Source organism: Mobula hypostoma, chromosome 4, assembly GCF_963921235.1.
Source record: "Mobula hypostoma chromosome 4, sMobHyp1.1, whole genome shotgun sequence".
Taxonomy (NCBI): Eukaryota; Metazoa; Chordata; class Chondrichthyes; order Myliobatiformes; family Myliobatidae; genus Mobula; species Mobula hypostoma.
Genome location: NC_086100.1, coordinates 121,240,570 through 121,258,176, shown reverse-complemented (window position 1 = coordinate 121,258,176; position 17,607 = coordinate 121,240,570). Strand labels below are relative to the sequence as shown.

At 40.1% G+C, this 17,607-nt stretch overlaps 1 protein-coding gene across 4 annotated transcripts in view; it reads right to left on the bottom strand.

Annotated features, from left to right (window-relative positions):
• The window catches only part of hhip (hedgehog interacting protein), a 138,062-nt gene that overhangs the window by 96,892 nt on the left and 23,563 nt on the right, over positions 1-17,607 (bottom strand). For all 4 annotated transcript variants that reach the window (XM_063046429.1, XM_063046431.1, XM_063046432.1 and 1 more), the window contains exon 4: positions 16,267-16,468. In XM_063046429.1, coding sequence (XP_062902499.1) covers positions 16,267-16,468 — 202 coding nt within the window. The remainder of the gene's footprint in view (positions 1-16,266; positions 16,469-17,607) is intronic.

Sequence of the window (17,607 nt, the reverse complement as noted above, 5' to 3'; positions counted from 1 at the left end):
TTACTGTGGTCACACTGCTGATGTACAAGGATTACTGAGAAAATTCATGTCACACTCCTTTTTAGGATTTGTCAATTACTATAACAGGTTCCTGCCAAACCTAGCAACCCCTTGAACTCACCACTACAGATCAGGAAGAAATGGAAATGGACAGTGTGAGGTGGCTTTCCAAAAGGCGAAGGAAAAGATGACATCAGACACGACACTCACACATGATGATCCACATCGTCCGGTGAAGCTGTGAGTCTCGTCTTATGTTATAGGTGCAATCATGTCACATGTCATGAATGATGGATGTGAACACCCCTTAGCCTTTGCATCACAACCTTTTATCGCGGCAGTGAAAAGTTATGCGCAGATTGACAGAGAGTCCTTGAGTCTGGTTTGGGGCGTAAAATAGTTCAACCAGTATTTGTATGGGAGAGAGTTTACCCTCATTACTGATCACCAACCACCAATGTCCATCTTTAATCTACAGAAGGGTGTTCCCCCAACAGTAGCAGTATGAATGCAGAGGTGGGCTTTGTTCTTGGAGAACACAATTACAAAATCAAATTCACGAGGACAACTACTCATAGAAACGCTGCTGGATTATCCCATTTACCCTTGGAAAAGGAAATACCTGAAAAATCTGTAAAAGAGAACCCTCCCCTGCTTGTACTTTGTCTAGTGCAAATCGAAAGTCTCCCGATTACAGCAGGGATGGTCCAAAGGGAAAGCAGAAAAGACACCACACTCTCTCAGGTCGACATGGCAACCTAAAATGGCTGGAATGTGCAGCAGAAATCCCAGGTCCCCCATTTTTACCAGCATCAGGATGAACTTGCCCTTGACAAGGGTTGCCTTATGCAGGGATTGAGAGTAGTACTATCTGTCTCTCCTGCCAAACAGAGTGGACCCCCCCCCCACCCTGTCAGGAAAGACGCTAACGCACAAGAGTAAGAAACCTTCCACAGCGATTACATCTCTAGGCCTGAATGGGACAATTTAAAATTTACAAGCAGTGGATGTATATTTAGTAGTTATATAATATAATAATATACATATACACACACACACACACACACACACACAAACACATACACACACATACACAGTATATCAGTTGAGATGCAGTCTATATTGAGTTGGAGTTTATACCTAAGCAGGGAGGAGTGTTGTGTATTTAATATTTTATTATTTGAATAATATTGTAAATATATTGTTTGATTAAGCATGCTTTGTCTACTTACATAATTCATTGGGAGTTAGATGTAAAAGTACATGAATGGCATACGTCATTATGCCACCACATTATATGAGCACGCCTCATTAAAGTGAAACTAAGTAGACTAATTTATCCCGGCTCCTGTGCTTTCCTTCCAATTTTATTACGGAGTTACAAAACTTAACAGAGATTGTCCATTAATATTTAATTAGATCTGAATAGTGACTGGCCAAACCCTCATTACATCATATCTTTACACCATGTCACATTCCAAAGACAGGAGCAACAGCAGTCAAGCATGGGTGGTATTTTTCTTCCCAAAAATCAGGCCTTGGGGGAAAGTGCCTCGACTCCAGTCTGGGCTTGTGAGTGCTGTGAGCATGCTTTTCATGCCTGCACCCTGTAAAAGCAAGTCAAAACCCTTTTGCTGGGAACAGCAGCTGCGAATGGTTCAGTTAGATTTCTGATCTGTCTGCACTTAATTATTGAAGTCCTGTCCAAACCTTTTGCAGTGCACTCTCAGGAAAGCAACTACCACACAAGGCCCATGAGAAAAGGGAGACAGAGGAAACTGCAGACTATGGAATCTGCAGCAACAAACAGTCTGCAAGAAAGTTCAGTGGGTCAAGCAGCACCTGTGGGAGGGAATGAACTGTCGATACTTCAGGACTCCTGATGTAGGGTTTCAATCCAAAACCTTGTCAATTCCTTTCCTCTCAGAGGTGCTGCTTGAACTGCTGAGTTCCTCCAGCAGGTTGTTTGATGCTTCACCAGCAAAGGGTATGCTTTTGTGATAATTAAAACTATCAAGCAAATCGGCAATAAATTGAGATAAAGGCCTAGACTCTGCAGTATGTGCCATTTTTTGGGCATTACGTCCAACGTGGCAAGCAGAAAGGACAAACTTAACATAGGCTGCATGAGGGCCATTCTATCTTTTTCATGAAGACTGAGGAGAAATTAACACGTAATACTGGATCTGAAACAGATTCAGATTTGCAAACAGGAAAAGTAGTTCTGTTTGAGCACACACACAAAATGCTGGAGGAATGCAGCAGGTCATGCAGCATCTATGCATGGAAATTAACGGTTAATGTTTTAGGCAGAGACCCTTGATCAGGACTGCATCTCCAACACCTGCTGACAGAAATGAGAAATTTATTTAGCTAGAATCTTTGGAATTCATTGCCACAGATGGCTGTGGAGGCCAGACGAAGGTTGATAGGTTCTTGACTTGTAAGAATATTATCTGTAGAATATTTTATGCCCTAGTTCTGTTTGAGACCTTCATTGAAAGATCATTATGCTTGAACCATCACAGTCAACATCACTTAGGAAAATCAGGTTCACATGCAGCTTAGTATATGGTCCTTGAAAGAAATGCTGCAGGACATGGCTATCAAGTGAGTTTCTAAAATATAAGCATCATAATTTTTAAAAATCGCGATACTTGTAGATTTTATCTCTCCCCATCAATCCCGTCTCTCCAAACCCAATTATTCAGACCCAGATGACCACTATCAAAACAGAGCCATTCTTCATTCTGAGCAGCCCTATGCCACTTTCACCCAACTGAATTCACAACGCCACACATCCCCACACCCCCCAATGTCTTTGGAATAAAACATAAACCCGATTGACAGATCAGGATTCTACACTTCGACGTGCCGATTGACTTACAGGCCATTCAGTCCATGCTAGTTCCAGAAACAGCTAACAGCCTAACTGCATCGTTCAATATTTGATGCATAGCCCTGCAGATACAACTCTTCAGACATGCAAAAAAAAATCCCAAAAATATTAAGAATCGTGGATCTGGCAAGAAGGGGGAAATGAAGAATAAAGATACTAGTCAAAAATACAGTACAACAGAAGTCAATGAGCTTGAAAACTGATAAACCTGAAGGACCCAATGATCTAAATCCCAAAGTCTTGGGCAATGTAGCTATAGCAATAGTGAATCTACCAAAACCTGCAGACATCCAGCTAAGAACTTGTACTGGAGAAAAGATAACTCTTCTGGGATTGATGTTCGTGACAGTGAAATACAAAACCAACAAGCCACATTCAGCTTGTACGTGGTAAAAACAGGAGGACCAGCATTGTGATGATATGAATGGCTGAGACAACTACAACTTGATTGGAGATTCATCCACTGTTTGCGTGCCACTTTCCCAGCAATAAAGTCAACCGAAAGCGAATGAAGAAAAGTACTGGATGATGCCACAACTGTGCTGAACACCATGAACCGTTGTCCAACAGAGGGCAAACAGATGTTGGTGCCAACTCCTGTGCCTCTGGTTGGAAACCATATTGGACCAAGGAAGGACCACGCTGATCAGAGGAATCGTTAAATGATGAAAGCAGTGATCTGACTTAAACAGTTTTTTTAGGCAATATTATCTGGGAAAGCTTCTGATATGTTAATCAGGCAGTTAATTACAAACTATGGCTTGGTTTTAAGCTGGAAGAAAGTTCAAGGAGTTTCAGGAAAGTTGCAAGCGTTTGGCTTTTGTGAGTGTAAAGATCTAGAATCTACTCCATGTGCATTAAGGTTATTGCATGAACTTCAAGTGGAAATGTAGATACAAAGACCAAAGCCCTGTTGGATGAATGGAAGGCCACAAAGAAAACTGTCAATGGGGATATGAAAACAAAGGTTTCGTAAGATGATGTTGTGGATGAGGAAACCAAGAGGAGAGATCATAAAGGGAGCAATAGAAGGATAAATAAGAAAATACTCCAGTGAACTAAATGCACCTTCCCAAGATCAGGATGCACAAACTAGAAGAAGAAAAAGGAAGAAGAAGAAGAAGAAGGTTGGCTACCGCTGTCAGAACCACTTCCTGTGGTCACAGAGTCAACTCTTACAACCACCATGGGGAAGGCCCAGAACCTGAGATTGTTGCACAGCCACAAGTCTCACATGCCAAGCAGAGTAATCACCCTTGTCAGGAAAGAGGTTACCTCACAAGAGTAAGAAATCCACCACAGTGATTAAATCTTCAGGCCTGAAAATGACAATTTAAGAAATGTACTATGCTGTGAATTTCTGTATATAGAATTTGCATTATATAATACACTGTTTATATAGCTGAGATGCATTCTCTATTGAGTTGGAGTTTACACCTAAACAAGGAGGAGTGTTGTGTCTTTAATATTTCAGTAATATTTGAGTAATCTTGTATATGTATTGGTCGATTAAGCATTCTTGTTTGTTTAAATAATTCATTATGGATTCTATGTAATGCATGTACGTGAATGCATATGGCATCACACTACCACATGATACACGCATGTCTTGCTTAAGGTAAAACACAAAGTTAGACCCACATTCCCAGACTCTCATGTCTAAATTTGAATTAGCTGAAAATTTTGAAGTTACAACACATAACAAATTCCTTATTATCCAAACTTTCATTAATTGAAAGCTAGGGTGCCACAGGTACAGGTGGGTTGTAGAGGCTTTGCTGGTTAGAAAGAAACATAGAAACATAGAAAAACCTACAGCACAATGCAGGCCTTTCAGCCCACAAAGCTGTGACAACATGTACTTACTTTAGAAATTACCCTGGATTACCAAGAGCCCTCTATTTTACTAAGCTCCATGTACCTATTCAGGAGTCTCTTAAAATACCCTATCGTATCTGCCTCCACCACCGTCGCCGGCAGCCTATTCCATGCACTCACCACTCTCTGCGTTATAAACTTACCCGACACCTCCTCTGTACCTACTTCTAAGCACCTTAAAACTGTGTCCTCTCATGTTAGCCATTTCAGCCCTGGGAAAAAGCCTCTGACCATCCACACGATCAATGCCTCTCACCATCTTATACACCTCTATCAGGTCACCTCTCATCCTCCATCGCTCCAAGGAAAAAAGGCCAAGTTCACATTCAACCTATTCTCATAAGGCATGCTTGCCAATCCAGGCAACATACTTGTAAAACTCCTCTGCACCCTTTCTATAGTTTCTACATCCTACCTGTAGTGAGGTGACCAGAACTGAGCACAGTACTCCATGTGGGGTCTGACCAGGGTCTTATATAGCTGCAACATTACCTCTCATCTCTTGAACTTCATCCCAAGGTTAATGATGCTAATACACCATATGCATTCTTAACCAGAGTCAACCTGCTCAGCAGCTTTGACTGTCCTATGGACTCGGATCCCAAGATCCCTCTGATCCTCCACACAGTCAAGAGTCTTACCATTAATACTATATTCTGCCATCATATTTGACCTACCTAAATGAACCACCTCTCCCTTATCTGAGTTGAACTCCATCTGCCACTTCTCAACCCAGTTTTGCATCCTATGGATGTCCTGCTGTAACCTCTGACAGCCCTCCACACTATCCACCACACCCCCAATCTTTGTGTCATCAGCAAATTTACTAACCTATCCATCCACTTCCTCATCCAGGTCATTTATAAAAATCACGAAGAGTTGGGGTCCCAGAACAGATCCCTGAGGCACACCACTGGTCACCAACCTCCATGCAGAATATGATCCATCTACAACCACTCTTTGCCTTCTGTGTGCAAGCCAGTTCTGGATCCACAAAGCAATGTCCCCTTGGATTCCATGCCTCCTTACTTTCTCAATAAGCCTTGCATGGGACACCTTATCAAATGCCTTCCTGAAATCCATGTACACTACACTACACTGGTTGCTTGTGACATTACGGGGGCTGCAAAGAGCCATCAGGACAGCCACAAGCCTCCAGAAGGCTATGGATCAAGGGGTGTGACCTGTGGACCAGTGCTGCTGGGACACAAGCCAGAGCCCGAGCAACCCTGACCTGGGAGAGAGTATCTGATGTTGAAAGACCCGAAACATCCGATGACTACAGGTTACATCACTGGTGATGTGTCCCAGTGCATCTCGGAAGTATCTCAATATAGATTAAGCATTCTTGTTTGTTTAAATAATTAATTATGGGTTATAATTATAAATACTCGAATTGCATATGCCATCACTCTACCACATGATACGTGTGCACCTCACTTAAAGTAAAACATGAAGTTGGATCTGCAATTACTGACTCCCATGTCTTCCTTTGGATTAGTGTAATATTTTGAAGTTACAAAACAACAGCTTCCACATAATCCAAACTTTCATTAAATGAAAGCTTGAGTACCAAGGTAGTCTAGCTGTTAGCACAACGCTATTCCAGCTCCAGGCATTCTGGGTTTCAGAGTTCAATCCCAGCGTCCTCTTTAAGGACTCTCTGTACGTCCTCACCATGGAATGTGTGGATTTTCTCTGGCTCCTCTGGTTTCCTCCCACAGTCCAAACAAGTACCAAGTAGGTTAATTGGTTATTGTAAATTGTCCTGCGATTAGGTTACGGTTAAATTGGGGTTGTCGGAGGTTCCTGGGTGGTGTGACTTGAAGGGCCCAAAGGGCCTATTCCAAATAAAACTAAATCACAACTATTGTGGAAGCTGCCTGCATGTTTTTCTTATTTATTCATTTTCGGGATATGGACTCGCTGGTAGGGCTTTTGTTTGTTGTTTATTTCTAATTGCTCCTGAGAATGTGATGGTATACTACTTTTTTGAATTGCTCCGGTCCTTCTGGAGGGAAGTCCAGGATTAAGGCCTAGCAGCAATAGAGTTCCTGTGTTATATTTCCAAGTTAACCTGGTGGAGAAAATGAATGCTTTAACATAGTACAACTGTCACCAATCAAGCTGGCAATGTACTGGTTGGTGTCCAAATTAAATTCTGGCTTAAACTCTGCTTTAAATGATTTTCTTGAACAGAGACTATATTTTTGAAGCTATAATCATGACTTTTCTACTTCTTTCCACTGTGTCTCTGACTTCTCAGCCACATATTCAACTAATTTTAATCATCACTCAATGCATTTCAACCGTCTCTAGGCCGGCCGGTGGCGCAGTGGCATCTGCACTGGACTTCCAGGAAAGTGGTCCCCAGTTCGAATCTGGCCGGTTCCTTGCACACTTTCCATCCATGTTGGGTTGAGTGTTGAGCTAGCAACTCAACCTCACAAAACACAGACAAATGCTAAAGAACCAGCAAGGTTGCCACCCAATGAGTCAAAAGGCACAGAGAGGCACAACAATTGTGTAATCTACACTATTTTGGTGTTCAAACTATTGATCAATTATGCTAGAAAATAATATATTTTCACTATTCTAAAAATGTACTGCAATACAAAATTCAAATATGTATTCAATATATACATATCTGATGTATATATTTATACTTAGGTACATAAATGTATATACAACATGCACATGACAATATTGCACACATCATTACAAAATATGGGAGATGACATTTAATAAAAAGCTCCAAAATAATATTAATTCTCATTGCTTTTTTGCATTAAGTACCTTTCCAATTTTATTTATGAATTAGGGATGATTTCTAATGTGCACATATTCTCAGGAAAACCTTAAAGTTACTCATGGGAGAGGTTAGCCATGTTGGATCTTTATTCCTTGGCATGCAGTAGAATGAAAGGTGACCCTAAAGAGGTCAGTAAAATCACAAGGGGCATGTAAAAAGTGTACGGTCATAGTCTCTTCCCAAGGTTGTAGAGTCCAAGAACCAAGATAAGAGCAGAAAGATTTAAAAGAGCCATGAGAGGTAACATTATTCAGAGCATAGTGAATACCTGGGCTGGGTTGCCAGAGGAAGTGGTCAAGACGGGTAAAACTGTAACACTGAAACATCTGGATATGTACATGGAGGGGAACAGCTTGGAGGGTTATGTGCTGATTGCAGGCAACTGGCACTAGCAGGCAGGAAGCTGTGGCTAGCAAGGACCTGTTGGGCTGAAGGGCCTGTTTCGCTGCTGATCCCATGGCTTTAATTTGTGACTACTGATTGACTATTTTAAGAAAGGAAGTTCACAAGATTAAACTTATTAGCTCCTTACTTGCTGTAATTAATGGCAAAAATGACCAAACTGAATCAATTATCATCTTATCTCATGTCCACACTCACCTTATCCGAATGTGGAGAGGCCAATAGAAACCTTCAGCAGCAACAAGCAAGCTATCTACAAAGCCCGACCCTGAAATGCCCCTAAAAGTTTTGATATCTGAACCATTTAAAATCAAACGTAAATAATTAAAACATTGTTAATAAAAAATAGTTAAAAACACCAACAAATAATTAAAATTATTTAAATACCAAAATAATTAAAAAAGGAATGCAGGGAAATAATAAATTCTTCTCTGTGGAAATCTATGGAGTTGTGGATTCTGTGTCAGGCTTCACCTGTGCAGGATCTGAAGATTAATGTCCTCTGCTGGATAGAGAAAAATTAGAAAATCATAGTTTTATTGGCATATTCAGATATGTTACATTCTGGTTTATTTCCTAAAGTCTAGGGTGCTATAATGTTCTCCTCCATAGGAGGACTTCCTGGAGTACACATCACAGATGATCTCACCTGGTCCCTCGACACCACCTCTTTGGTTAAGAAAACACAGCAGTGTCCCCACTTCCTGCGGAGCTTGAGGTGAATGAGCAATCCCCATTTAAACCAATTTTTGCAGGAGCACTATCAAGATTGTCCTGACCAGCTGCGTCAACGTCTGGTACAGGATTTGCAAAGCAGTTGACCATAATTGACTAATTCTGACTGTGAAGGATTGCGAGGATTGCTGAGAGGACCTTTGTGGTCTCTCTTCCGCCCATTAGAGATATTTATCAGGAGCGCTGCATACGCAGGGCCCTTAGCATTGTCAATGATCCCTCTCATGCTTCCAACAGTCTCTTTGACCCCCTACCATCATATAGTGGCATTAGGACAAGAACTTTTAGGAAGGGGGTACTAGCAGGAATGACAGCAGAGCAGCAGTGGCTGCAGTTTCTGGGAGCAATTCGGAAGTCGCAGGATAGATACATCCCAAAGAAGAAGTACTCTAACAACAGGATGACACATCCGTGGGTGACAAGAGAAGTAAAAGCTAACATGAAAGCCAAGGAGAGGGCATATACAGTAATAGAACAAAAAACAGTGCAAGGTTAGAGGGTTGGGAAGCTTTTAAAAACCTACAAGAAGCAACTTAAAAAGCCATAAGGGGGAAAAGATGAAGTATGAACATAAGGTAGCCAATAATATCAAAGAGGATACCAAAAATGTTTTTCAGATATATAAAGAATAAAAGAGAGGAGAGATTAGACATTGGACTGCTGGAAAATGTTAGATAGATAGATAGATAGATAGATAGATAGATAGATAAATATACTTTATTGATCCCGAGGGAAATTGGGTTTCGTTACAGCCGCACCAACCAAGAATAGAGCATAAATATAGCAATACCAAAACCACAAACAATCAAACAACAAAATGCAAACTGTGCCAGATGGCAAATAAGTCCAGGACCAGCCTATTGGCTCAGGGTGTCTGACCCTCCACGGGAGGAGCTGCAAAGTTCGATGGCCACAGGCAGGAACAACCTCCCGTGATGCCCAGTGTTGTGTCTCGGTGGAATATGGCTGGAGTGCAACAACAAAAAGTTCAATATCCGGTCTACAAACACCTTTCTCAATCGTAATATGACCCGGATATTGCACCATCCGTTGTTAACCAGAACAGCAAGCCCCCAACTCCTTTACGCTTACCGCTGTCAGTGCACTTCTGGTCAGCCCGAATGGTCTGGAAGCCGTCCATGGAAAAGATTTGATCGGGTATGTCCTCGTGCAGCCCCGTTCCAGTAAAACACATAACACTGCACTCCCGAAATGTTCTCTGACGCCTGGCTAGCGCTGTGAACTCGTCCATTTTATTACCCACCGAACTCCTCTTCTCCATAAGTCTCTGTTGTCTCATAGAAACATAGAAAATAGGTACAAGAGTAGGCCATTCGGCCCTTCGAGCCTGCATCGCCATTTATTATGATCATGGCTGATCATCCAACTCAGAACCCTGCACCAGTTTTCCCTCCATACCCCCTGATCCCCGCAGCCACAAGGGCCATATCTAACTCCCTCTTAAATATAGCCAATGAACTGGCCTCAACTGTTTCCTGTGGCAGAGAATTCCACAGATTCACCACTCTCTGTGTGAAGAAGTTTTTCCTAATCTCAGTCCTAAAAGGCTTCCCCTTTATCCTCAAACTGTGACCCGGTCCTCTTTCCTCGCCTTTGTAATCCCTCTCTGCATCCTCTGCGTGTTTTCCTCCAGATTTCAGCAGGGGTGTCCGCCACTCTGTTCGCTAAACCGGCCGGCATAAGCGCAAGCAGCTGGTCCCTGGAATAAACAGTGCGACCATGCTTCTGCCCCGCTAATGAGATGTGTCCGAATGTAACTATTTCCAGCGCTAAAAACCCAGATAAAACTTTCTCTACCAGCATGTTAGAGAGGGTGCAGCTTCAACATGTTACCGTGAAAAAAAACAAAAAATAACCTAACTTAAAAAAGTAAGGAGAAAAAAATAAGAATACTCGTCGGAACGGCTGTAACAGGCTGCATGCACGACCGGCGCATGCGCACTGAAATGACCAATCTGCTGATCACTCAAAGCCTTATCACCATACGTAAGACATAAGGAATGACCATGATACATGCATCTCCAACCATGGCTATATAGGCCGTCTACAAAATGTACTTCAGCAGCTTGCCAGGATTTTGATGGAACATCGCACACCAGACACCTCCACCGCCAGAACGAGGTAGGTGAGCACATCAAAACACTAACCTGCAGTTTCCTCTACAAGTCTTACACTAATATTATTTGTAAATAGATCATTCTGCCTTTATTGTAAGTCAAAATTCTAAAGCACAACACCACGTGCAGGTTACTTCCTGGTAGGAGTTATTGTAATCCAAAAAGCAGCCCACCATCACCTTCTCAAGTGATGGACAGTAACAATCAGTAACACTCACATCACATAGATCAATACAAGGAAAATTTATCCCGGCCTACTCTAAATTTTAAACATTTCGCATGTTTACCTAAGGTTTATAACGACGACAGTATTTTGTATTTGTTTTCTGAATAAAAATATTTCCTTCTAGAAGAAATAAAAGCACGAGAGATTACGGCTTCATAAAAGTTGATGAAAAGCTAAAAAATTGCTTTTCAAGTGATCAAAACAAAATAGAAGCATTCAGCTAGAAAATGTTTATGGGTGTATATGCAGTCTGCTGCAATGAGTCAGAGCAATCAAAATTTCAACTCTAAATGGAACATTATGGTGCAAGGAAATGAGCTGTCCAAGTTGGCAAAGAGACTGCATGACTCTTAGTTATTCAGGTACACAATCAGTGTTCAGATGTCTCTTTCCTACAAAAAATGAACTTGTAATCTCAATTTGGATAGTAGATCATGTTTCTCCAAATCATTCACATTGCTAAGAGTTGGGAAACACAGAGCCCATGCATACTTGCACAGCATGCAAGGAGTATGTCTCAGTAGGTGACAACCAGCTGCTGGCAGATTTCTCACTGAAAACTCACAATTACTGTTGTGTATTTAATATTTCAGTAATATTTGAGAAATATTGTAAATACATTGTTTGATTAAGCATTCTTTGTTGTTTACATAACTCCTTATAGGTTATATTGTGAATCACGTGAATGGCATATGATACTAAGATAGGTGGAGTTGTGGATAATGAAGTAGGTTTTCAAAGCTTGCAGAAAGATTTAGACCAGTTAGAAGAGTGGGCTGAAAGATGGCAGATGGAGTTTAATGCTGATAAGTGTGAGGTGTTACATTTTGGTAGGACTAATCAAAATAGGTTCGACGGGAGGAGAGAGAGCAGCGCGTCTGTGCGTGCGCAGCCCTCCGGTGAAAAATGATATCGTATCTGTTAAATAGGGGCCGTGGACAATTCTGATTTGATGGAGAATGGACGTGAAAGCACAGAGGAACATCTGGAGAAATTTCTGAAATGCTCATTTGCTGCTGTCGTTACTGCGTGGTCGGGAATCCTTCGGAGGGTAGGCCTCAAAATCCCTGGCTTTGCCTGCTGTTGGCGACTGAGGTTGAGGTCGAATCGTTCGGACAGAGATGGCGCTCAGTACTCGGTGTCGGAGAGCTGATCAGAGCTCGAAGCTTTCCGATGACTCAGAGTCGGACTGTAGTTGGCATGGAGAGTTTTTCATCCTTCTCCCGTCTGCATGAGATGTGGGACATTTGAGAAACTTTGAACTTACTGTGCTCACGGACTTCTTCATCAAGTTATGGTATTGTTGCACTGTTGTAACTATATGTTATAATTATGTGGTTTTGTCAGTTTTTTCAGTCTTGGACTGTCCTGTGTTTTGTGATATCACACCGGAGGAAATATTGTATCATTTCTTAATGCATGCATTACTAAATGACAATAAAACAGGACTACGTGTCTTCATAATCTAAAAATGGTAGGGCATTGACGAATGCAGTAGAACAGAGGGATCTAGGAATAACAGTGCATAGTTCCCTGAAGGTGGAATCTCATGTGGATAGGGTGGTGAAGAAAGCTTTTGCTAAGCTGGCCTTTATAAATCATAGCATTGAGTATAGGAGTTGGGATGTAATGTTGAAATTGTACAAGGCAGTGGTGAGGCCAAATTTGGAGTATTGTGCACAGTTTTGGTCACCGAATTATAGGAAAGACGTCAACAAAGTAGAGAAAGTACAGAGAAGATTTACTAGAATGTTACCTGGGTTTCATCACCTAACTTACAGAGAAAGGTTGAACAAGTTGGGTCTTTATTCTTTGGAACATAGAAGGTTGAGGGGGGACTTGATAGAGGTGTTTAAAGTTATGAGGGGGATAGATAGAGTTGATGTGGATAGGCTTTTTCCATTGAGACTGGGGAAGATTCAAACAAGAGGACATGAGTTGAGAGTTAAAGGGCAAAAGTTTGGGGGTAACATGAGGGGGAACTTCTTTACTCAGAGAGTGGTAGCTGTGTGGAACGAGCTTCCAGCAGAAGTGGTTGAGGCAGGTTCGATGTTGTCGTTTGAAGTTAAATTGGACAACTATATGGACAGGAAAAGAATGGAGGGTTATGGGGTGAGTGCAGGTTGGTGGGACTAGGTGAGAGTAAGAGTTCGGCACAGACTAGAAGGGCCGAGATGGCCTGTTTCCGTGCTCTAATTGTTATATGGTTATATTACAAAGCCAGATCATAAGTGCATGCCTCACTAAAGTATAATTAAACTAAGACAATATTCTTCAGCTGCTTCATCTATGACCGTTCCACCACAAGACAAAAAATGGTAATTGAACAATGTTCAATTTCATTTGCAACTTCTCCGAATTAAGCAATTCATTGCTTAGTAGGCGCAAATCCTAGACAACGTATGGTTATGGGCTGATGCGTGGCGTGCAAGTCACCTATCATTTAAGTGCCAAACAAGCAAGTCTAAAAACCCACTCTTGACGTGGTATGATACTAAAATTGCTGTATCCCTTTATTAATATCTGGGGTGGTGCAGAAACTGTTGACCAGAAAGACAAATGAAATAGCTACTGTGACTGCAAGGAGTTTAGGAACTAGGTATTCTACAGCAAATGATTACTTTGCTAATAGTCGAAGGCCATCAACAAAGCATTGTCAGGAGCATAATGCAATACTTACCTCTTGCGTGGATGAGTGCAGCTACAATGAAAGTGAAGAAGCTTGATGGTATCCAACAAAAAGCAGTCTAATTGATTGGTACTGCACGTACCGTGATAAACATTCAATTGCTAAACCACAGGTACATTTCATCAGCAATGTGTGTATTTACTCACAAGACTACTCTGCGTGTGGTTCCCAAGCCCACAACTGCTATCACCAAAAAAGATAAGGGCAACAAGTGCAGGAAACACCAACTCTTGCATGTTCAGCTCGAAGTTACCCAATAAAGTGACTTGGAAATACACTGTGATGCCTTTGCATCTAAATCCTGTTGTAGCAGCTATTCTAACAAACCAACTGCCACTGCTGGAGACCAGGCAAAGGCTGTTATCCATGTATGAACGGCCTTTCGATCAATCCAACAGTGATGTTCTAAAAAGTCAAAGAACTTTAGTTGATCTTTTGTTAGCAACTAGCAAAATAATCCTAAAGTGATGCAATTCAGTGTAATTAACCGCAATTATGCTCTCGACAAAAGATATGACACCCAGCAGTCCCCAGAGCAAAGCACAGATACGTAACTTACTCCCTACTGATTTAGTGGGAGAAAACAAAAGGAAATAGCAAATCAGAGTTTTATGACCACTGCTACAAGGTTTTACCATGCTGACAACCCTTGCTTTTCGTAGTTTTGGCTCGTACACTCTCAACAGACTAAAAAACCTCCTTCTGTTTCAGTACAAAGATTAAGATAAATTCCTTTGAAAAGATTGCTTTCTTTTCTTCTAATCATAGATCTATTAGTGGTATGAAATGGAGAAGTCATGAATTGGTGTTTCTCGGAGAAATTATGAATATATAAATAAAGGTGTACACTATAAGGAGAAAGCAAATGAAGTTAGTAAGAACCAAAGTAGAAATGATATGTCAAATGGCCTCCCACCGTACTGTAGGGTTTTATTGGTCTGCATTAGTTTTTGCTCTTTAATTTAGATTTGCTTCGAAACTGTGTTGCTGTAGCTGTGTTTCACTTGTCAGCACTGGCATCAATATCAGTGGACGAAGCCTGATCTTCTTTGCATCTTATTTTTATCCAACATCCACACAAGCTTTCCAGCAGAGGTCACTCAACAGCAGTTGGAGTCAAAGCAATGGCTGGACTTTTCCCTTCCCAGCCCTGAGACACAGAAGCCAAATATACAACCCAGTTGCAAGCCTCAACTCTAATCATCTACCTCAGCACTGGACAGATCTTGAATCCCATGGGTTCTATGGTTTAGCACCAAAGTTTTACTCTTTTAGCATCTTGAATTGACTTCAGGTTTTTAAATATAGATATATTCCTACCTCTTTTACTTCAACCAAGTAAGCATTCCAATACCTATGACAAGCACAAAATTTGCTTCTGGAATCCATCAATACCCCATTGTAAATAGTTGATGCATACTTGATAAGAAAAAGTACAATTAACTCTCACTATGCATTTCATATTGAAATACCTAGCCTCTTCTTACTGACTCTCTCTCTTACAGTAGATAAAAAGATAAATACTGCATTTGTCTTATCCTACCAGGAAATTCACTTCTGTGTTCTGGAGCAGCAAAGATCCAACAAACACCAAGCTAAATGCACAAAGATATGGATGTTGCTCCTATCTTAAGCTTTTTCCACATAACGAATCTCTGTAAGCACTCTGCTTATCTCTACAAAGCTGAGCGAAAATTTAAGGAAAACATTTCTTAAAGTTATTAGAAGATAATTTTAAGTCATACAATAAAATATGTTATGTTGTTTTGTTTGTTGTATTATTTTAGCGGCAGTGTGATTTGAGTAGACAGAAAGGGAAGAGAAATTTTATAATCTCAGAAACGAGTACTTAAAGTATTTAGCTAACCACCTAAATCACAATATGATACACAAAATATTCACTTGTGAAGCTGTTAATAAATATTAGCTTGTTATTTTGCCATAGGATGCATCAGTTATAATAACCCTAATTTGAAATTTATTTGGCAAACTGCCAATAGGGATTATTCATCAGACTGTTTTCCGTGCTCCAGTCCTCGAATATAAAACAAAGATTTTCATTTGCTTATTCACTGTACCAGTAGAAGAAATTGCCAAGAAGTGGCTGACATTCCTGAAAATATTACATGACAGCATAAGTGTGTTGTGTACTGCCTTTGAAAGTCAGTTCCACTGAAGTTAGTGAAACTGCAGTTTGACATACTTAGTTTTGTGGTCAGACATCCACTTATTAAACTAAATAACAAGCATTCTGGTTTTTGTTTTGAAGCAACTCAGAATCAGACATGCAAAGAATTGTAATCAAGTGTGGCTTAAACTGTGGATGCTATACTAAGTTGCTAAACAGACTATTTACCATTCAGAAACTCAAATCACATCAGCATGGTATATTTTTCCCCCAAATAAGAAACACCATTTACCTTTGCAAATTTCTACTAATAAACAGATCAGCATGGACGAACATTAATATTAGGAGAAAATACCAACCTTTATTCCACTCTGAACCTGCTTGTGAATGTCAAGGAATGGTTCCTTCAGTAATTCTCCATCAGGAGTGTAAATCTTTACAAAACCTTCCTTTTCCAAAATGAAGAGTCTCTGTGATCCATCTCCACAATGCACTAATCCAGTCGGCTGCACAAGTCCGCTGACCACTTCATCAAGGCAGTAGCAATTTTTTTTATATTTTCTAAAGAAAGAGTAAAATATTTCATTATCTCTGATAATAATTTGATTTACTTCATCCAAAGAAAATTGGCTATTTTGGTCACATTGCCAATATTACAAAAAGAAAAGTAAATGAAGTACTCAGCAAATTTTTCCAATTCAACAATGGGGCTTCGAGCCCTTTTATCATTAATGCATTATGGTGTTTAAAATTCAAAGAGTGCACATATATATTCAGCTTTGGACTGAATCCAAATTATTTGGATGGGAAGTTCTATTTTCTTAAAGGCTGTAAGATCTCTTAGTAAGTTCCAACCCTTGACAACTCCGTCACAAAAATTATCTATTAGATTTATTGTAAAATTGTTTATAGTGAAATTATGGCTATTATGGTTTCTGGAGATGAAACCAAATACATCAGGTTCCTCCGACTTAATCTTTGGCTGCAAAGAGTGACCTGGTGGACATCACACATTCAGAGGTTAGTAAGTCTCAAATTATTTCGGCAAAAATATTGTTAACACATTTCTATTTTGTGTGATATTCTAACTATTCAATGAATAATGTTATAAACATTATTTACAAAATCAATTTATTGATTTCATTTTATAAATATTTTGATACAGTTAATATTAAATGAATTTTTTCAGTGTTTTCTTCAAATGCAGCATTAAACTTAAGCCAAATAACCTGTTTAAAGATGCAAGAGCTAGATAGATATTAAAGAAATCTTTTACACCATTTTAATTACAAGAACACTTTAAATCTGGAATAAGAATAGAAAAGCAAGTTAATATATGATATTTTGTTACCCATAATAGTATTGCATTCTCTGTATTTTAACATTTCATTTTGTAGATGATCTATGTGCTGATTTGTCTTGCTGTAAAATGCATTTCAGGAGTGTAGAGGATTATCTTGTGGAACTAAGATGGCTAATTTGCTAAAACCATCAAGAAACAACTTTAAATATTACATGTTGGGACATTGGCCATGCTAATTTCGGACCAGTAAATTCACATTTGAATTCTTGGTGACAATTATATTGATAAGGAATATAATCATCAGCACACTAAGATTAGAGGAATTTACACTTCCAACACTGCTCAACATAATTTGGTTAAGAATCTGTGGCTTATATGGTCTATTCAATTTTCAACC